At 43.9% G+C, this 22,321-nt stretch overlaps 1 protein-coding gene across 1 annotated transcript in view; it reads left to right on the forward strand.

Annotated features, from left to right (window-relative positions):
• The window catches only part of slc30a6 (solute carrier family 30 member 6), a 105,022-nt gene that overhangs the window by 78,738 nt on the left and 3,963 nt on the right, over positions 1–22,321 (forward strand). The window contains exons 11-14 of the mRNA XM_056291701.1: positions 4,947–5,066; positions 6,068–6,170; positions 6,281–6,328; positions 9,817–9,885. Of these exons, the coding sequence (XP_056147676.1) occupies positions 4,947–5,066; positions 6,068–6,170; positions 6,281–6,328; positions 9,817–9,885 (340 nt within the window). The remainder of the gene's footprint in view (positions 1–4,946; positions 5,067–6,067; positions 6,171–6,280; positions 6,329–9,816; positions 9,886–22,321) is intronic.

A 22,321-nucleotide genomic window follows, 5' to 3' on the forward strand; every position in this document is an offset into this window, starting at 1 on the left:
CATACATCTGGGATCACCAGTGTTGGGCGACTTTCAGTTAGGAAGTTGGGTGATACGTACTGTTTCATCGACTGGCAATACCCCCCACCCCCACCCCCACCCACACACACACACACACACACACTCTCACACAGAATCACACATACACAGGCACAAAAGCAGGCATACACAAATGCAGAAAAGCACAGAGAGATGGGGATATACACAAGAACCACACAAGAAGACGTTCACAAGCACAGGCAAGCACGCTGAGATGGATACAGAAACACTCACAGGTACACATACAAACATACAACTGCAAGCAAACAAACACATATGCAGATAACACTTTGCCAGTGATTAGGGTGGAAAAAATGTCCCTCTTATAGACGGACACACACTGACCTAAATGCAACATTGTGTAGTAGTTAACATGCAAGCAACCCGTTAACAGCACATTAGTTTTGCTGACAAACTGACAGCTGATCTGATGATCAGCTCATGAAATGCTAATGTCTTTTAACGTCAACATTACCATTAGCTAAAAATACTGTGTACATACTCCACCTGCATTGCAGAATGATAACTCCCTGTGCCCCAGCTGCTCACGCTGCCGTGAGATGATTCTGCTTCACCACAACGCCACAACATGCGCTGCACTGCTTTCCACTCAGCAGCATTCAGGGGAGTGAGCTGGACTCGCTCTAGCTCAGACGTTGGGCTACTACTACCTTGACAGCTGCACCTGATGTAGTAGATAAGAATGAGCTTTGCTCGGCAGTGCAAGTGTCACCCCCCCCCCCCAATTCTAAACATTTCTGCAAATTTGCATCGATCTCAAAAGTGCCCTCTGTGGACTAAATTGAAGGAAATCTGCCGCAGGGACAGAGAACGTTAAGCCTTGCATTCTTCACACACGTGCACACACACACACACACACACACACACACACACACAACAGCTAAACTGGTACACAGGTTATCCGGGGTGACAGCCCCAAGAGTTCCGTAACAGAACTGAGCTCTGATTGGCTCTGAGGGCTGAACTGAACAGGACGTCCCAGCCTAGTTTCCAGTGTGTGTGTGTGTGTGTGTGTCTGTCTGTGTCTGTGTCTGCATGTGTGTAAGTTGTAACGTCCCCTCTTAACCCCAGTACAGTCTGGAGGCCAATTGTGTTACATAACTCTGCTCCTCTGTTGGCCCGACCAGCCACACGCTTTGGCTTTGTGTGCGCCTGCCGCTGTCTGTGTGTCGGTCTGTGTTTGTGTGTATGGCTGGGTTTTCGTGTCTGTGTGTTGTTATGCGTGTCTTTCCACCCGTGAAGGGAAGGCAAGAAACAACAGATGCAAAGCGTGCGTGCGTGCAGGAAAAGGCGGGGAGGATGCTGGGGAAAGGAAGCGAGGAAGAAATGAGAGTATGCATATCTAAGGAGCATGTGTTTCCTGAGAGAGAGGAGTGTGTGTATCTGTCTGAGTATTTGATCTGTCTGAGTGTTTTTCCAACAGATAGATCGAGTGCTTGTCTTCTGTTAATCCCAAACTCCATTGTCCAGATGAAAACACACACACACACACACACACACACACACACTGGGTACCTTGTCAATTCTCCCCTTTTCCATCACTACTTCTCTTTCTCCTAAGCTCTCCATTGTACTGTAATCCTCTCGACTCTACTATCTCATCTTTCTGTCTTGTAACTTCCTCCCAACCTCCATCTCTAGTCCTTTAGTTCAATAGAGAGAGCATGGCGTTGGCCTCAGTGGGGTTAGACCTTCAACCCACATTTACCTTAATGTCCATGGCAGTGACATTGTCAGGGTTACAAGGTAGAAATGTGTCAATATTAGCAGTACTTTTTTTTTCTGAATTTGTTTCTGATTTTTCCCTTTTTCTCTCAATGTAGTGGCCAGTCGATCCCTATTTTAGTTCAACACCCACCCTCTTACTGCATGCGTTCGCCAACTGCATCTCTCCGGCCGGCAGTCTCGAAGGAGACGCCTCCCCACTTTCGTGACAAGGCGAATCCAGGCCGAACCACTGCTTTTTCCCACACACACAGAGACGCATTCATGTGACGAACACAAGCCGACTCCACCCCCCTCCCGAAGACAGCGTTGCCAATTATTGCTGCTTCATCGAGTCCGGCCATAGTCAGATCTGATGAGACCGGGGTTCGCGCCCCGGTCCCCAGTGGGCAACTGCATCGAAACAAAGCCGATGCTTAGACCGCTACACCACCGCAGACCCCCATTAGCAGTACATTTTAACCGTCCCCCAGGTCATTATCATCTTTAAATGGGTAGAAAGTGTAAAATATACATATTGGGTTGGTAATTTGTAATATTAAGAACTTGTAACAAAAATTTTGGCCATGTTTAACCATTTGTAGCAGTGCTTCCTTTTGTTTTTGTGGATTCCCCCCCCCCCCCCCCAATTGTACTTGGCCAATTACCTCACTCTTCCGAGCCTACCTGGTCGCTGCTCCAACCCCCTCTGCTGATCCAGGGAGGGCTGCAGACTACCACATGCCTCCTCCGATACATGTGGAGTCACCGGCTGCTTCTTTTCACCTGACAGTGAGGAGTTTCACCAGGGGGCGTAGCACGTGGGAGGACCACGCTATTCCCCCCAGTTCCCCCCCTCCAACAGGCGCCCCGACTGACCAGAGGAGGCGCTAGTGCAGCGACCAGGACACATACCCACATCCGGCTTTCCACCCACAGACACGGCCAATTGTGTCTGTAGGGACGCCCGACCAAGCGGAGGTAACACGGGGATTTGAACTGGCGATCCCCGTGTTGGTAGGCAACAAAATATGACCGCTATGCTACCCGGATGCCCTTGGTTCCCAAATTTTTAGGCAAACCGTTTATACATCCTGACTGGGTTAATGCAACCCCAATCCGCCACACCATAAAAAGTAAATAAATAAAAACCGCAACATAACCTATTTATAGCCACATTAAAGGCATCAAGTTTAATCACGCACAAAAAGAGAACACTCATAACAAAATATTCATGAGATCGCAACAATGTGCTCTGATATTTGAATGAAACTGAAACTGCATTGCACCAAAGTTTCAATAAATTGCAACAAAGTTGCACACAAGCCGTCACTTTTAAAGAGCAAAGAGGATGGATGGGTGAGGGCGAGGACACGCATGGGCTCAGAGGCAGCCAGACCCATCAGGAGAGAAGATGGGGGGAAAATGCTGTCATATTTGCAGCCACATTAAAGAAAAATTGCATCAAGTCTAAATTACAATTAACCATACATAACACAGCGGTTATGGAAATTACAACACCACTTATTTGAATTAAATTGCAATAAAGTTGCGGCACGGTGGCGCAGTGGTTAGCGCAGTCATGTCACAGCAAGAAGGTTCTGCGTTCGAGCCCCAGGGTAGTCCAACCTTGGGGTCGTTCCGGGTCGTCCTCTGTGTGGAGTTTGCATGTTCTCCCCGTTTCTGTGTGGGTTTCCTCCCACAGTCCAAAGACATGTAGGTCAGGTGTATCGGCCATACTTAACTGTCCCTAGGTGTGAATGTGTATGTGTTGGTCCTGTGATGGACTGGCGGCCTGTCCAGGGTGTCTCCCCACCTGCTGCCCAATGACTGCTGATAGGCTGATAGGCTCCAGCATGCTGTGACCCTGATAAAGATAAGCGGCTTGGATAATGGATGGATGGATGCAATAAAGTCACATATGATTCATCACATAAATAACAGAGTATGACACACATATAGGCTCAGAAACAGATAACATGGACACCATGTTACATTACACCGTTAAACCCATCCATCCATCCGTTATCTGAACCGCTCATCCTGCTCTTTGGACTGTGGGAGGAAACCGGAGCACCCGGAGGAAACCCACACAGACACGGGGAGAACATGCAAACTCCACACAGAGGACAACCCGGGATGACCCCTAAGGTTGGACTACCCCGGGACTCGAACCCAGGACCTTCTTGCTGTGAGGCGACCGCGCTAACCACTGCGCCACCGTGCCGCCCGGCCCCGGCCAATCAGTTTAAATTCTCTTTCCAATGAAACTTCTCAGAGGCTTAGGACATATTTATTATCTCTCATAAACATTTGCAGGAGCACTGCCTTTCAGGAGGTGGGAAGCGTCACAACACAGTATGAAAAAACAAAAAGGAATTATCCTTTTTAAATGATTTCCTGGGCATCTGGGTTTCGTGGTGGTCTATTCCATTGCCTACCAACACGGGGATCGCAGTTCAAATCCCCGTGTTACCTCCGGCTTGGTAAGGAGTCCCTACAGACACAATTGGCCGTCTCTGCGGGGTGGAAAGCCGGATGTGGGTATGTGTCCTGGTCGACGCACTAGCGCCTCCTCTGGTCGGTCAGGGCGTTTGTTCAGGGGGGAGGGGGAACTGGGAGGAATAGCATGATCTTCCCACGCGCTACGTCCCCCTGGCGAAACTCCTCACTGTCAGGTGAAAAGAAGGGGCTGGCAACTCCACATATATCGGAGGAGGCATGTGGTAGTCTGCAGCCCTCTGCGGATCGGCAGAGGGGGTGGAGCAGTGACCAGGACGGCTCGGAGAGCGGGATGATTGGCCAGGAACGATTGGGGCGAAACGGGGGGGGATCTCCCCCCAAAAGAAATTCCTGACCACCATTTAAGATTGTCTTTAAATTCATTCTGGCAGTGTGATCAGGTTAAAGGTCTAATCCTGAGTACAAACAACTGATGAGATCATGCAAAGAGTTCCAGGAAAGCTGAGTTGGGTTCGAAATAGATTCCCTCCTTCCTCCCTTCCTTCCTTCCTTCCTTCCTTCTCCCCTTACTTCAGTTAGTAGGAAGAACAAAAAGTTGTTTTCTTTGGCAACTTTTGATGTCATTACCATGTAGAGCGGGAAATTGTTTGTTTGGAGTGGCTGCAGAAAAATGTACCTCTGTGCTAATCCTGTCTTTGTGTGTGTGTGTGTGTTGACAGTTTGTGTGGCATCATCCCAGGTCTCAGCAGCGTGTTGCTGCCTCGTATGAACCCCTTTGTTCTGATCAACATGGCAGGAGCGCTTTCTCTCTGCATCACCTACATGCTCATTGAGATAAAGTAAGCTCTAACTTCTTTGTCTCACACTGTCTCTCTTTCCCTTTCTCTCTCTCCCTCTCTGTCTCTCACACACTCACCTCCTCTCTCCCTCTGCATCACCTACATACTCATTAAGATAAAGTAATCTGTAAATTCTCTCTTCTGTCTCTGTCTGTCTCTGTCTGTCTACATCATTGGTTTGAAAGGCAAGGTGGGAGATGACTGACAGGGGAATTGTGGGTCGTTTAAATATGTATGTGTAATAGGTATATCAATTTGCCACCAATAAGCCACAGTGATTACTTGCATGGCTGCAGTGAGCGACCTTAAAGATTTAAGGTGGGGGCGTCCAGGTAACGTGGCGGTCTATTCTGTTGCCTACCAACACTGAGATCACCAGTTTGAATCTCCGTGTTACCTCCGGCTTGGTCGGGCATCCCTACAGACACAATTGGCCGTGTTTGCAGGTGGGAAGCCGGATGTGGGTACGTGTCCTGGTCGCTGCACTAGCGCCTCCTCTGGTCAGTCGGGGAGCCTGTTCGCGGGGGAGTGGGAACTGGGGGGAATAGCGTGATCCTCCAACAGGCTACGTCCCCCTGGTGAAACTCCTCACTGTCAGGTGAAAAGAAGCGTCTGGCGACTCCACATGTATCGGAAGAGGCATGTGGTAGTCTGCAGCCCCCCCCAGAGCGGCAGATTGGTGGAGCAGAGAGTGGGGTAATTGGCCAACTACAATTGGGGAGAAAAGGGGGGGGGGGTTTAAGGCTCTAAAGTCTTGCAAGGGAAGGCTGTTAACTTGGCATAGAAAATATATCTGCGAACAAACTGCCAGGTCTGATGGACTTTTAACACCAGTGTCCTCTTATAACGCCTTTATTGTCATCCCCACAGCCAATTAATTCTTATTCTGTTTGTCAATAGAAAGGTTATGAACATGTGTGTGTGTGTGTGTGTGTGTGTGTGTGTGTGTGTGTGTGTGTGTGTGTGTGTGTGTGTGTGTGTGTATGTGTGTTTGTACACAGTAACTACAATGCTGTGGACACAGCTTCAGCTGTAGCCATTGCTCTGATGACCTTTGGCACCATGTATCCCATGAGTGTCTACAGTGGCAAGGTGCTCCTGCAGGTACACACACACAAACACACACACACAAATGCATGCATGTAAAACAATAATGTTGTTCCCAGTGTCAGATGTTTGAGGAAACATGTCTCCATTCATACTATGCTTTTCAGACCACACCATCCCATGTCATTGGCCAGCTGGATAAACTGTTGAGAGAGGTAAGGGTCGATTTTTTTTTTCCGTCTTCTTTTTGTCATTACTTTTACCCTTACTAATTGGTAAACATAGTATTCATTCAATCGTGTTGTTTATTTCAATTATGGTATGTCTTTTATTTGTTTTTAGAGTTGTTATTTTTAAACTGAGGGTTAAGATGCCCCAGGGAGTCTCAGGATTATTTGGGATCTTAACAAGATCACTTTTTCAATTAAAAATATTATATTTCTAATATATTTGAATTGATTATTTTTTTGTAATTAAAGTTCTTATTAACCTTTTCAAGCTATACAAACACAATGGCACACAAGACCAGTTGCTTTCCCTGAACATGGGATAAAATAACTATATAAACCTATGAGTTAACCCTGGTATCTCTTCCCGCCATTGTCGAGAAAGACCCCTCCCAGTCTGTTCCCTTAAGCGCTTCCTGTGGTTGCCCAAGACACCTCCCAAATCCCCATTCCTGGAATGTAACTGCCTTATTTTGCGTCTTTTTGACAACTTCTCTCACCTATTGATTTAAGGCAGAAGCTTCGTAAAGCTAATATCATGAGAAACTAGAAGTGTGCACTCGGTAGAGTGCAGATCTCCGCCAGGCATATCTCCCCTTATCCGGTGCTTGGACTTGGGCGAAAACCCAGCTGAGGAGTTAGCACTCAGTTGTGGCGTAACAGGTTTTTCAAAGGTTTTGAATCACCACAACGAGGTCCTTGGTCATACAGTCATAACGGCACAAAAATTATTCGGCTGACAGGCCCAGTAGTATGCAAGATTAGCAGCGGACAGATACACGCACACATGAACAGAAAAACCAGTGTTTTTCCTGCCATTATAAGACATTTGTGCAGCACTCAAGTCGATTGAACAGAAAATATGGAAGAAAAAAATATATTTTTTTTAAATATACCGTGCTCAAGCTCAAAAATCTACCTAATAGAGACGTTTTGCCTGTCAGTCTGTGGATGTGCAGCCTCCTAGGTCGACCCGCGCATGAATGTGAACAAGTCTAATATGAACTTGCACTTTCCAAAAAGAAAAGGCTTGCTATGCAACCATTTTGGTCTGACCCTAACCTTGTCTTTGTTTTCATACTATAATATAGCTGGGTAAACTGTTTACGCTCACACGTGCGACTTAGATCTACGGTTGACTCAGATTGGGCAACGACAAGAATATGCAACACTTCCTGTTTTGACTGCAACCTAGAGGAGGTTGTTCTTTTATAACTTGAGCATTTTTTGGATTATCAAATTTCTTTTTCAATGACTTTTCATCATGTCACTGTCGAATCTAAGCCAACCGTAGATGTGGCCTTAGATCGGGCAGCGACAAAGAGCAGCGTTGGTCGAGCGAGCTAGAGTGAATGGAAAGAGGGAGCCAGGATAACGAGAACAAACATTTTATGAAGGTTTTGAATCATCGCAACCACGAGCGGTTCTTCATCATACAGTCATAATTGTGCAAAAACATTTTAGGCTGATAGGTCCAGTAGTTTGCAAGATTAGCCGCGGACAAACACACACGTGCGCGTGCACGCAACCAAAAATGCATAATCCCCTTCTGGTTATCTCCCCGGCAGGAATAAGCAACACATAAAAACCAGAAAATGATTAGCATACACTGTGCAAAGATAACCCCATCTAAATAAAGATAGGAGGAGATAGTGGTGGCAAATTCAGTAGCCTATATTCCAAGTAGGACTATCCACCCCTTCCTCTTACACACGTCATCAGTGCTTTTTGTCTGTTCAACTTTCTATTCACCAAGGCATATACATATAATAGCCAACTAAAATAAACCAAAACATGTAAAGCCTCCATCCCAGATGCTAGCTGCACCTAGATACTATATCCTCATCTTGACAAAATGAATAATTCTGGCCCCTAGTAAGGCACTTAATGATTTAAAACTAAAATCAGCCAGCACAGCCAGTCTCAAATAAAATATGAGAAGGTAATCAAATGGCTGCGGATGTCAGCTGTTCATATGATAAGGGGATCAGTTAGTAACAAGTTCAAAAAGTCACCACTCCATCAGAATAAGAGTTCTTGGGTGTAATACTTCGCTCTTACCACACAAACTGGATGCACTCACTCGGGATTATCGGTTTCCTCTTGGGTGATGAATTCCAATGCTTCGCAGTGGTCTTCAAAACTCATCTCCTTGCCTTTCCATGAAAACTGCAGCACAGTGGGGAAGACCAATGTGAAGCGAATATCCATGGCGTGTAGTTTCCTCCGAACTATGGTGAACTTGTTCCTCCTGTGGGCCACCTCCTTGGTGACGTCTGGGAAGAAGGAAATTCTCCTGCCATACCACTTTATTTCTGTTATGTTCTTGTATTTCTCTCTCCATGCACCATCACCCGTCCGCGTTTCAGAAATGTTTGGAATCTCATGATGATACGTTTTGGAGGAGGGTCCTCATCTGGAATGGGTGCCAGCAATCGGTGCACTCGTTGAAGTTCATTCTCTGCTAGGTCCACTTTAAGCATCTCTGCTATCAGCTGCCTGATATAGTCCCGCAGCTTACCGCCCTCCAGTTGTTCCTTAACCCCAAATAGCTGCAGGTTGCGTCGTCTACCCCGGTTCGCTGCATCTTGCACTGCTCTTTCTAGCTTGTCACATTGTTTGGATGTCTTTAGCAGCTCAGCGCTTAACCAACCATTCTCACTCTCTTGGTCCATTATCTGACTGTCTGCCCCCTCCAGTCTCTCAAAAATAGCAGTGATATCCATGCTAATTTTAGCCTGTGAGGTTTTCACTGAGGAAACATCCTCCTGCAGTTCTTTCAGAACATTGCTAAGTTACAACATCTCATGCATTGCTTTTTCCAAAGTTTGAAGTTCTGCAGCATTTGATGCGATAACTGGTGCACTTGAGTTGGGGTTGGCCAGTCCTGCAGCTTTCGGCATCATCCCTCTAGCCATACTAACATGGTTCATCTCTTGCTTAGCTGTTCAAGACTTAGAGCTTGTAGCAGCCATCAAGAAAAAAAACAGCAATTTTCAAAAATGACACCAAGTGATTACAAAAACCACACACAACTTTTAGATGGAAAAATTAGACGTTTAGTGATCGAATTCAAGGGGGAAATGGGCAATTTTTCAGGAACAATTTCCTAGGCGACCATCTTGGTAGGCAGACCCATGTGACTCCACCATTTGAATTGATTCTTTTGTTATTTGTGAATGACGGTTTTTTTAATGGTGTTTCTTTCTTTGCCATCTTTCAAAATGAAATCATCTGAATGAAAAATGAAAGCCATACTTCAGTGTCGAAGGTCACTGTTCTGTAACATGGTATCAAAAGTAGCTGTAGGTTGTTTTTGCAGGGTGGCAACAGTGATTTATATCTATTTGTTGAATTCATATCAAGTGTCAAGTGGCATCAGATAATGAATGAACTGTGTTTAGATTTACACAGATGGTAAAGACAATTCCTCAATATTTAATAGTGTATCGCTGTTTCTCTGTGTGTCCAATCAGGTTTCAACCCTCGATGGAGTACTAGAAGTCCGTAACGAACACTTTTGGACAGTGGGATTCGGATCACTGGTACGTTTCCAAACAAGCAGTGGAAGGTGTGAGGTGGCGAGACAAAAGTCCAGTAAATCTAGCAGTCATACTCAGAGTGTGTTACTGGCACCATCAGTATCCCGCTAGAGATTATATTCATGATAGTATTATTATTCAGCCAATGAAGGTAGCATCATATTTCTTTAAAGTAGTGGATACACATGAGAGTAGAACACAGCAGAGGAACAAAAAAAAAAGATGACTTGAGAGCTTGAGACTTAAGAGCTGGGCTTTATGGGTAATATCCAGTGCAGTTGAAAGTGATTTAAACCAAATTAAATTGCTTAGCTGAAAATGTACTGCATGTGAATCTCTTTATAGAGAGATTTTTAGGACATCCAACACTTGTAACATAACACTCATCGTCACTTTTGTAAGCTAACTAGCTAAAGTAACTACACACACTGTGTGTGTGTGTGTGTGTGTGCGTGTGTGTGCATGCATATATGCGGTTTAGGGGTCCCATTCCTTTAATAGCAAATTAATTGTAGTTTATTTACGCTCGGCTGATGGATATTTTTTTACAGCTGTTCCTTAATAGTGATCAGTCATTTTAGACAGAAGAAATGTGGCTCCATGCGATGTCTGACACCTCAACAGTTGTGTAATGTCACAGGTTGACACACAGTGTGAATGGATAGCCGCTTAAGAAAGCCAAAGCTTGGATATCATCTTTTTACCATGGAGATGACATAACCTTTCACGAAGCATAAATGCTTGATGTACCTGGGTACCTTCACTTCTGTAGGTAGACCAAACATGGATTCAGTTCAACACAACTGGGTATAGCCGGGTTTTCTGTTTAGTTTTTTTTGTTTTTTTTTTGCTCTGTTTATAATTTTCTTCTCTTCTTTGTCTTCACATCATCTTCTTTATTTTTTATCCTAATAACTCTGACAAGGTTTAGACTCTTTGTTCTGTCAAACTTAAAAGGTTGGTGGACTCAACCCCCAGTTACTGCTGCTACAGTACACACACACACCTATGTGAGATGTAAGGTGAGAAAGAGAGGGATTACACACACACATTCTTCTTGTTGATTCATGCTTCACAATCAGTGTCTTAACCATGATGAGACATTTGTATGTAGGTTTTCTCAACAACCCAACAGTAACGCAGTTGATTTCACTGGTTCGAACACCTTCAGCCTGGCGAGGGAGGACCGCTAAGTGGGATCAGCTGGTGTAAATGTTGGGTTGGTAAGAAGTTCTCTCCATTGAAAATGATTGAGTACTACTGGTCAAGACCACAACCCCACCTGCCAGTCTTGTTTCTTCTTCTTTTTTTCCCCCGTCTTTGGAAAGTGTTCTCTTACCGTTGTTATGCCGATGAAACCCAACTGATCTTGTCCTTTACACCCTCTGACACACAAGTAGAGACACGCATTGCTGCGTGCTTGACTGACATCTCGGAGTGGATGGCAACACACCACCGGAAGCTCAATCCGGATAAGGCAGAGCTGATGTTCCTACTGGGGGAAAGGTTGCCCGCACCGAGACCTGGCCATCACCATTGACAACACCGTGGTGACACCAACTCGGATTGCGAGGGATCTGGGTGTGATCCTGGATGACCAACTGTCGTTTGCTGCAGATGTTGCATCGGTTGCTCACTCCTGCAGATTTCTCCTCTATAACATCAGGAGGATTCGCCCATTCCTCACTGACGAGATGGCACAGGTGCTCATCCAGGCTCTGGTCATCTCCCGGCTGGACTACGGCAACTCCCTCCTTGCTGGCGCCCCGGCGTCAGCCGTCAGACCCCTGGAGTTTGTTCAGAAAGCTGCAGCTCATCTGGTGTTCAACCGCCCTAAGTTCTCCCACACAGCTCCCCTTCTCATGTCCCCACACTGGCTCCCAGTAGCTGCTCGCATCCAGTTTAAGACTGGTGCTAGCCTACAGGGCAGCGAAAGGAACAGCTCCTTCCTATCCTCAGGCCATGGTCAAGTCCTACACCCCTGCCCGACCACTTCGCTCTGCTGCCTCGGGACGCCTGGTTGCCCCGTCGCTCAGAGGCCCCTGCTGCCGATCGACCCGGTCACGGCTCTTTTCTGTCCTGGCCCCACAGTGGTGGAATGAACTCCCCACTGATGTCAGGACAGCGGAGTCGCTGCCCATGTTTCGGCACAGGTTGAAAACTCACCTCTTCAAGAACTACTACCCTGTTACTTGTTCTTAGCACTTATTGTATTCACTCATTTAAAAAAAAAAAGAAGAAGAAAAGAAATCTCTTTCTTGTGCTTTTACTTTAGCTCTGGTTTTGTTCTTAGATGCTTGTTTAGAGGAAGGATTCACTTATGACCTCTGATGACTAGTTAGTTCTCCTGATTTCCTACGTTAAATGCACTTATTGTAAGTCGCTTTGGATAAAAGCGCCAGCTAAATGACTGTAATCTAATGTAATGTAATGTAATGTGTCTGACACTCGTTCTTCCGCTCTATCCGTTCTGCTTCTTCCCCTGTCAGACCATCTTTCCGTCTTTCTGTCTCATTCTCAGTCTCGTTTTCTCTCTATCGTCGAGTTTTTGTTTGTCTGCCAGTTTAATCCTGATTTACCTTGTTTTAATTTCTCTCCCTTACATCTCTCTCCCTCTCTGTCGCGCTCTCTCCACAGCGTCATTAATCTTGTTTAACCCTGCGAGTGTCTCGCTTGCTCCTTCATACCTTTCTCCCTTTCTCTCCATTAGTCTTTTTTCTTTTGTGTCTCTCACCCGCCTCTCAGTAAATCTGTGTCCATTGCGACCACGCGTTCCTCTGTAGGTCTACTTGCATCTGTCTCCCTACCCGTCCTCTTTCTCTGCATCTCTTTTTGTAGCTCTCGTTGTTGTCCATATGGCCCTCAGTTTAATTCTACTCAATATGCTTTATTGGCATGAATGTTCTAGAAAGAATAATGCCAAAGAGTTTGAAAAACACAGGTTAGATGGTTCATTAAATAAAAGTTACAGTTTAAAAAGATGGCCAAATAAAATAATTTCAAGGAGAAATAATCAGGAAGAGAACAATGGAAAATAGTTAAATAGAATAAAAGGCTTGGGAGTCCGGGTAGCATAGCAGTCTAGTCTGTTGCCTACCAACATGGGAATCACCAGTTCAAATCCCCCATGTTACCTCCGGCTTGGTCGGGCATCCCTACAGACACAGTTGGTTGTGTCTGTGGGTGGGAATTCAGATGTGGGTACGTGTCCTGGTCACGGCATTAGCGCCTCCTCTGGTCGGTCGGGGCGCCTGTTCGGGGGGGAGGGGGAACTGGGGGGAATAGCGTGATCCTCCCATGCGCTACGTTCCCCAGGTGAAACTCCTCACTCTCAGGTGAAAAAAAGTGGCTGGCGACTCCACATGTATTGGAGGAGACATGTGGTAGTCTGCAGCCCTCCCTGGATCCTCCACCCCAGAGGGGGTGGAGCAGCAACCGGGATGGCTCAGAAGAGTGGGTTAATTGGCTGGATGCAATTGGGGAGAAGGGGGGGGAATCCAAAAAATATATAAATAAAAGGCTTCATTGGCTTGTCCGACTTAGATGAATAAAATCGTCAACAACATTAACACATAATGGTGTTGCCACACAGAAACGTGTTGTATAAAGTTAGCTGATGTATGGAGGCATCAAACTTACTAAAAGAAATATATGTCCTATATTTTCATATTTTTCATATTTAATTAACAATAATTCATTCCCTAATTGAACAATTAATCAAGAGGGACAACTGTCTCAGGCACTCATGCTACATTCATCAAATATTCTGCACTCTTTTGGCAGATGAAATATAGAAAATTGCTCACACACTTATCAAACAAAAGGAATGTCCACACTGAGGTTTAAGGATGCAGAAATCTTCTCAAATATTTAATGGTCCATCGTGCTGTACAAACACAAGTGCCATCAAATAAGTATGGGGTGAGAAACGAAATAAAGATTTTGTTAAAATACCTTCTCCAGTCTGGGAGAAGGTCTTTTACCAGTATTCTCCAGTCAATATATGACATTACTAGAGTTGCATGTAAAGAACTGTCTTATATCATACTACTTGCCAGTAATATGGCTACCAGAAGTACGTGTGTACTTACATGAGACTTTGCATGCAGCACAAGAGTGACAGGTAGAAGAAACCTGTCATTTGGGTAAGGCGTCCAGAAGCTGGAGGAGATGGGCTGTATATGTCCACTCTAACCAGGAAGTCATTAATATTTCTGGGTCTGTGGGTTCAAAACAGAGGTGGTTGAGCAAATAGTCTTTGACTTACAGATCTGAGCTCAATACATGCCAGTGTTTTTTCTCTTTTTCTCTTTTTATCTCCTGGCTCGTAGAGGAATAAGTAGTAGCACAAGTAACAGAGTATTGTTTTCTCTGCTGTGTCCTGGTCCATTGATGTCTGTATGACCTACACTACTGAGGGCTTTGTCCAACCATGATCTGGGATGGGAACGAGTAAGGAACCGATCATAGATTTCTTTGACCTTCTGCTCAAAGTCTGAGGTGCTGGAGCAAATACAATTCAATCTCAAAAACTGAGTATGGAAGGCCTCACTTTAAGAGAGTAGGATGTGCACTAGATGCATGTAGAAGACTATTGCAATCAGTAGGCTTAATGTATAAGTCAAATCAAGTCAGTTTTATTTGTATAGCCCATTATCACAAATTACGAATTTGCCTCAGTGGGCTTTATAAAGTATGAGGTCGTATAAGGTATAAAGTTTGTATAAGGTCGAGGATATACTCCCTGCATTCAGGCTTATCCTGGTGTCCAGGAATGCTACATCAGTTGTGCTCACCTCTGCATTAAACTTGATAGAAGGGACCATACATAGCATTGAGATATTTCAAAAAACCATCACGTTTCAAGTGGGGCTTTCCACAAAAGAAAATTATCATCCAAATAACAATGCCAAAGTATGATGTAATCAGAGAATGGATTGTTATTCCATATATGCTTATGTTCTAAGTAGTCCATAAATACAATTGCATAATCAGGAGTGAAAATCAAGCCCATGGCTGCATCGTGTTTCTGAAGATAGAAGTCAGTCTCAAATAGGAAGTCATTCTTCTTGCAGGTGATTAGAGAGCCTGCTAGGTTTAAATCTAGTGCGGATGTGGAGTCAAGTAGTTTTAATTAATATGATTAGTCAGGGAATTTCTCATAGTGTAGATTATCAGTCTAATAGCTTGGTCTACAACATTGAGACTGTCTCCCTACCCTGCTGTATTACTCCCAAGCTCTCCTCTCCTAAATGTGTGAATCACAATAATCTAGTAATTAATTCCTACCACTGTAGTAGTGAAATGTGCAACAAACTACCTAATAATCTACAGAACCAAACAGCTAATGTTATCAATAATGTGACCACATATCGTCCAAAGCGTTGGTTGCTAAAACTGTAAACAGGGTGTCTAATTCCAATTAATTTTTCACCTATTGGTAGCTCTAAAGTTCTGCCTACTACTGATCACTTCCACAAGATGCTTAAATTTGGTTTCATAAATATCAGATCACTGTCTACCAAAGCTTTACTAATAAATGATCTGATTCTTGAACATAGTTTCGATAAGATTGGGTTATGTGAAACATGGCTGAAACCAAATGTTTTCCTTCCCTTAAATTAAGCTTCTCCACCTAACTATACTTATGCCCATGTACCTCGGGCAAATAAACAATGTGGGGATGTTGCCTTGATATATAAATCTATTTTCAATCTGACTTCTAGACTCCAATCTAAATTTCAGTTTTTTGAGGTTCTTGTTCTTGGTCCATCTCCCTCAGCCATGAATAGACTCGGCTCAGTCCGAATTTTGATACTCTATCGGCATCCTGGCTGTTACTCATTATTTCTTGAAGACTGTGGAGCATTTGTCTCAGGCCTTGTTACTCACCCTGATGAGATTCTCATTCTTGGTGATTTCAATATTAATCTGAATAAGGCTGCTGATCCTCTAAGTAAAGCCTTTCTGGCACTAGCCAATACTTTTGGGTTCACTCAGTTTGTTCAAGAGTCAACTCATTGCACTGATAACACCCTTGATTTGGTTTTATCTAAAGAGATAGCTGTTTCTGATCTGAATGTCTTGCCAACCACATCTGCTGTGTCAGATCATTTTCTCATCAAATTTGAAGCATTATTGGCCTGTCCAGTTAATGTCAGCACAGATGTAATTGCCACTCGCCACATTGCTCCCTCCACTGTAGCTGCATTTGGCCAGCAGCTGCCTGAAGTCTTGGCTCCTTTCACTGTAGTAACCGACTCTGTTGAAAATTTCACTAGTGACTTAAATGTGGCCCTCTCTTGTCTCCTTGATTCAGTTGCACCTCTCACTACCAGAACTAGGCGACTAAAGAGGCCTACACCCTGATTTAATGATGAGACACATGTTCTTAAGCGGACCTGCAGGAGACTGGAACATAAATGGCGAAAATCAAAATTGTACGTTTTTTTACCTGTTGTGGCATGAGTGTTTATTGAAATACAAGCATGCTTTATCTGCTGCAAAAACAGCGTATCTCTCTCACTTAATCAATATTAATAAACATAACCCCAGATTTCTCTTTGACACTGTATCTAAACTTACTAAAAAGCAGCCATCTAGTAGCTGCTCACCATTCACGGCCCATGAATTTCTAGATTTTTTCTGCAATAAGGTTGATGAGATCTTAAACAAAATTTGTTCTTCAACCCCAGCTACTCCTGCAGATCCTGTCTTACCAAATTCATATCTATACAGTGAGTCACTGACAGTCCCCGTTATTACAGCTTTTGAGACTATCTCTCTCGATACTTGGACTAAGTTCATATCAGCTTCTAAACCAACTGCTTGCCTACTTGACCCGTTACCAGCAAAACTTTTTAAAGACCTTTGGCCTTTTCTGGGACCTACAATGCTAGATACTGTTAACTTATCACTTACTTCTGTTATTGTTCCCAGCAGTTTTAAGACAGCTGTGGTTAAACCTCTACTTAAAAAACTACACCTCGATCCAGGGTCTCTTAATAACTATCGACCAGTCTCTAATCTTCCATTCTTTTCTAAAGTACTAGAAAGAGTTGTGTATCAACAACTTTTGACCCATATAAAAAAAAAACATCTATATGAATCTTTTCAGTCGGCTTTCAGGCCCTGTCACTCCACTGAAACTGCTCTTACCAGAGTGGTGAATGATCTTTTACTAGCTATGGACTCTGATTCCACTTCTGTGCTACTACTGGACCTCAGTGCAGCCTTTGACACCACTGATCACTGTTTACTATTAGATAGATTAAATTGTAATTTTGGTGTCTCTGGCTTAGCTCTCTCTTGTCTTAAGTCCTACTTATCTGGAAGAACACATTGTGTCTGCTATAGTAATATTATATCAACATTTTCTGACGTTAAATGTGGTGTACCTCAGGGCTCAGTTCTTGGCCCTCTACTTTTCTCTCTTTACATTACACCTCTTGGCCAAATTATACGCAGTTATGGAATAAATTTCCATTGCTATGCTCAGCTGTATGTGCCTATAAGGACTGTGATCATACTCAACTGACTAACTTAGAGGCCTGCTTGGCTACTGTGAAAAACTGGATGTCACTTAACTTTCTGCTTTTAAATTCGGATAAAACCGAGATGCTGGTCATTGGCCCTGCTAGACACAGACACCAATTAGATCAAGTAACGATAACAATCGACAGCTCTGTGGTTTCACAAAATGTGGCAGCCAAAAATCTTGGTGTTACATTTAATCCCAGCCTTTCCTTTGATAAGCACATTAAAGAAATCACCAAGACTGCCTTTTTTCACTTACGTAACATAGCTGAAATTCTGTCTTTTCTCTCCATGGCTGACGCAGACTCTAATACATGCATTTGTTTCATCCAGACTTGATTACTGTAATGTTCTGTTTTCAGGTCTGCCACATGCTAGTACTAAAAGTCTTCAGATGGTTCAGAATGCTGCTGCTAGAATCCTAACTAAATCTAGGACATTTGACCATATTACACCAATTCTTGCCTCCCTTCATTGGCTTCCTATCCATGTTAGATCAGAATACAAGGTGCTTCTGCTGACTTATAAAATCCTAAATGGGCTTACCCCATCTTACCTGTCTGATCTCCTTAAACCTTACATTCCATCTCGAGCTCTTCACTCGCAAAATACAGGGCTCCCGTGTGTACCCAAAGTTAAAAAGAAGTCAGCTGGTGGAAGGACCTTTTCCTATCGGGCTCCGTTCTTGTGGAATAACCTGCCTGCTGCCATCAGACAATCAGAGTCTGTTGAGTCCTTTAAATCCAAACTTAAAACTCATCTTTTTGCCTTAGCTTACAATTAGTTGCCTTTAAGTTGAGTGCTTCACAATCTGTACTGCATGGCAGGTCGGTTTTCTGTCTCAATGAATTTACCAACCACTGTTCTGCCGACGAGATTATAGAGTATAGATTATGACTAATTGATGACTTAATTGATTATGACTAAAGACTATTGCAAACTTTTCTCTTCTCTCACATGTCTTTTCTCGCTCTATGAATGATGTCTTCTCCTTTCTCTTTTTCTGTGTGTGAATGATGTCATGTGAGTCTCCCTTGTGTGCATGTGCAGTCAGTTCTCCTCCCAGGTCTCTGTGGTGATGGTGGTCACCACTTGGACGCTGCCTGCCATTCCCCTCATCACATTTTCTTTTTATTAATCCATGTACTTTTAAAAGAAATTTTTTTTATACATGATGATGCTGGTTGCGTGGCTTGGTCTTGGACTGTTCCGATTGCGTCTGGACACTGCTTAGCATCCTGCGCATCAAATTCTTCATAAATTTTTAAGTCCATTATAATTGTGTTAACCTCTTTCAATGTTGTATTGTGTAAATTGCATAAACACAACATCCATTGCACGTTGTCCGTCTTGGGAGAGAGATCCCTCCTCTGTTGCTCCCCTGAGGTTTCTCCTATTTTTTCCTCACTGTTTTTTTTACTAAATTTATTTCTGATTTTTCCCTTTTTCTCCCAATTTAGTGGCCAATCGATCCCTATTCTAGTTCAAACACCCACTATCGTACTGTATGTGTTCGCCAACTGCATCTCTCCAGCCAGCAGTCTCGAAGGAGACGCCTCGCCACTTCCGTGACAAAGCGAATCCGGGCCGAACCACTGCTTTTTCCGACACACAGAGACGCATTCATGTGATGAACACAAGCCGACTTTGCCCCCCTCCTGAAGACACGGTTGCCCATTATTGCTGCTTCATCGAATCCGGCCATAGTCGGATCTGACGAGACCGGCAACTGCATCGACACAAAGCCAATGCTTAGACCGCTACACCACCGCGGACCCTTTCTCCCTGTTAAAGGTTTTTTTTTTTAAAGTTACTGTTCATGTACCCGGCTAACACCAGCTGCTGTGTAGCATTCATAGTATGTAAATTAGCCTATTCAGTGTTACTGCTAATTATTGTCATGACCAAAACGTGTATGTGATGTTGGATTTAACACTTTAAATCCAATCTATGTTGGATTTAAAGTGCTGAACAAAATCTTAATCTAGCATTTTTCCAATCCTCTGCCCTGTATAACAAATGGGAGATAAAAAAAAAAAAGCTATTCATCATTAGAAGAAGAAGAAAATACCTTTATTCTCATTGTATAGAATACAATGAAATTAAGAGCACTGCCTCTGATCGGTGCATTAAAGACGGGGGGGGGGGGGAACAACCACAACATCCAAATAATTGCAGCCAACAACAGAAGTTCTAAAATAATGAATAAGATGGGTAAATACAGTGTGATTTTGTACTTGAATAAATATATTTATTGCACTAGATTAAATGTAATTATTGCACTAGAATGAATGTAATTATTGCACTGGTCTGAATATAATTGCACTAGTATGAATGAATAGTTTGCCCTAGAAAGACAGTAAACATATTGTACATGAGGGGTCATTCAGTTCTTATTGGAGTTCAGTGTACTTATGGCCCAGGGCAAGAAAGTGTTTTTAAATCTGGTGGTCTGTATTTTGGTCCTGTAGTGTCTGCCAGAGGGCATCAGGTCAAACAGGTGGTGTCCAAGGTGAGAACAGTCTTTTAAAATGTTCTTGGCTCTGCCGAGGCAGCAGGAGCTGGACATGTCTTACAGGGGGCAGCCGATGATTTTCTGTGTGGTGCTGATGACCCTCCGAAGAGCTCTCCTGTCTGCTGCTGAGCAGCCGGCGTACCATGTTGAGATGCAGTACGCCAGTACACTCTTGATGGAGGAGCGGTAGAAGATTACCAGAATCTTTTCTTCCAGCCTAGTGTTCCTGAGCATTCTCATCAAGTGTAGTCGCTTCTGTGTCTTCTTAACAACCACTGTGGTGTTAGCTGGCCAGGAGAGGTCCTCGGAGATGTGGGTTCCCAGGAATTTTAAGGTTGGAACCTTATCCACACAGTCCCCGTTGATGAGTGGGGCGGGGTCTGCTCTGTGCTTCCTGAACTCAATGATGAGTTCTTTTGTTTTTTGATGTTCAGTGTTGAGTTGTTTGCTGACCACCACCTTGTCAATTTCTGGACCTCATCTCTGTAGGCCAACTCATCTCCCCCTGTGACAAGTCCGACCACAGTAGTGTCGTCCGCGAATTTAATGATGGTGTTAGTGGGATGGGTTGGAGTGCAGTCATAGGTCTATAGAGCATACAGTAAAGAACTCGGCACACAGCCTTGTGGAGAGCCAATGCTGAGCGTGAGGGTGGAGGAGAGATTGGGGCCAAGTTTAACAGTTTGTGGGCAGTTAATAAGGAAGTCCTTTATCCGTGTGCAGGTGGGAAGGATGAGGTTTAAATCAGTTTGCTGACTAGTATGTCTGGAATGATTGTATTGAATAATGAGCTACAGTCTATGAAGAGCATCCTTACATTGTTTCCCCGGTGTTCTAAGTGACTCAGCATGGTGGGAAGAGCTGTGGTGACAGTATCGTCAGTACACCTATTTGCTCAGTAAGCAAACTGATGTGGGTTGAAGGAGGAAGGGAGGCTGACTTTGACGAGCTGTGAGACCAGTCTCTGAAAACATTTCATGACTACTGACATGAGTGCGATCGATCTAAAGTCGTTCAGATTGTTGATTGCTGGCTTTTTGGGGACAGGGATGGTGATGGCTGACTTTAGACAGGTTAGCATGATGGCTTGTGTTTAGCACAGATTCAGAGTTTAGATGATGCAACATAAAAATGTGTGTTATATAGATGTCTTACAAATTTATCACAAAGTTTGTTTTCACCTACCCTTATACATTGTTTTCACTCACAGCTACATGCTGTATTTAGATCTTTACTGATATTTGTTTCTAAGACGTTTCCATAATTTTCCTTCCCAGGATTTGGTCTTGATGATGACTGATGCTGAAATTAGGGAACAGTTTCTAAGAGTTGTTGAACATCAGACAGGACTTCCTCTATCTACTCCTTTATCCCTCTGTTTTCGTCATTTTGCATTGCGGTCAGGTTTTTGTTTCTTTGCCTTTGCGGCAGCAGCTTCACTCTTGGTGGTCGACACAGTTCTCACATTGATGTTCTTCTTATTTCCTGGATGCATATTGTTGCTGCTTGATTTCCTGTTTGGTAGTTCCTCTTCGTGTTTCTTTCTGCAGATGTGTGTAATATATCACCCTGTGCTCGTGGCATGCATGTGTGTCTTCATGCTGGAAGAACACAACACAATACAAACAATACAGGGACCTGTTGCTTTATAGCACTGCTAGTGGCAACACTACTTTGGTTACCTTGAAGTAGTCCTTCTCTATGGGCAAGAAAAAGAAAAATGAATGACAGGGTTCAGCCACCTGCCAGTCTCCCTTGGATGGGTCATACCATTTTTCTTTGTACTATCTCTTGCAAGCACTGTTAACACCTTGGTTACTTTCCAGACCCCCTTGTCTGTTTAATTCCCCAAACTCACAAGCAACAGAACTGGCAACTTTCTTCTGATCTTTAGGAGAAGGATTGTGTTGATACCAGTATATTTAGTTAAGAAATGATGTTGAAGCAAGTGAAATATCCCACTCCACGTTTCCCCTTCCCACCCATGCTAACAAAAGTTGAGTTTACTGATAGGGGACTGCTGTGACTCTTCTACATACAGGTCCAAATTACTCAGAGGGCTCTAGTCCTTGATGGGAGTCAGGCTCTTTCCAAAAATATGCTGGTTGAAAGAAACACAACGCTGTGCAAGAGACTTTATTCCTTGTCAAACGAAACCCATGCAGTGTTTGTGGGAATACTTTGGATTCCTCAAGGACAGAGTTATTGTTGAGACCCCTGAGTAGAGGGGATGTGGAGCTGGTCTTGTGACCAGAGGAGGGAACACAACCAATTTCTCCAGTCATCTCCAAAATCGCCACCCTGCCAGCTTTGTCAGTGTAGAAAGTGTAGCTTTTTTTTCTGCTGTTGCACCGAAGCTGTAAAGAGACTTCTGTGCAGTGCACCATA

This window comes from Lampris incognitus, chromosome 13 (genome assembly GCF_029633865.1).
Source record: "Lampris incognitus isolate fLamInc1 chromosome 13, fLamInc1.hap2, whole genome shotgun sequence".
Lineage (NCBI taxonomy): Eukaryota > Metazoa > Chordata > Actinopteri > Lampriformes > Lampridae > Lampris > Lampris incognitus.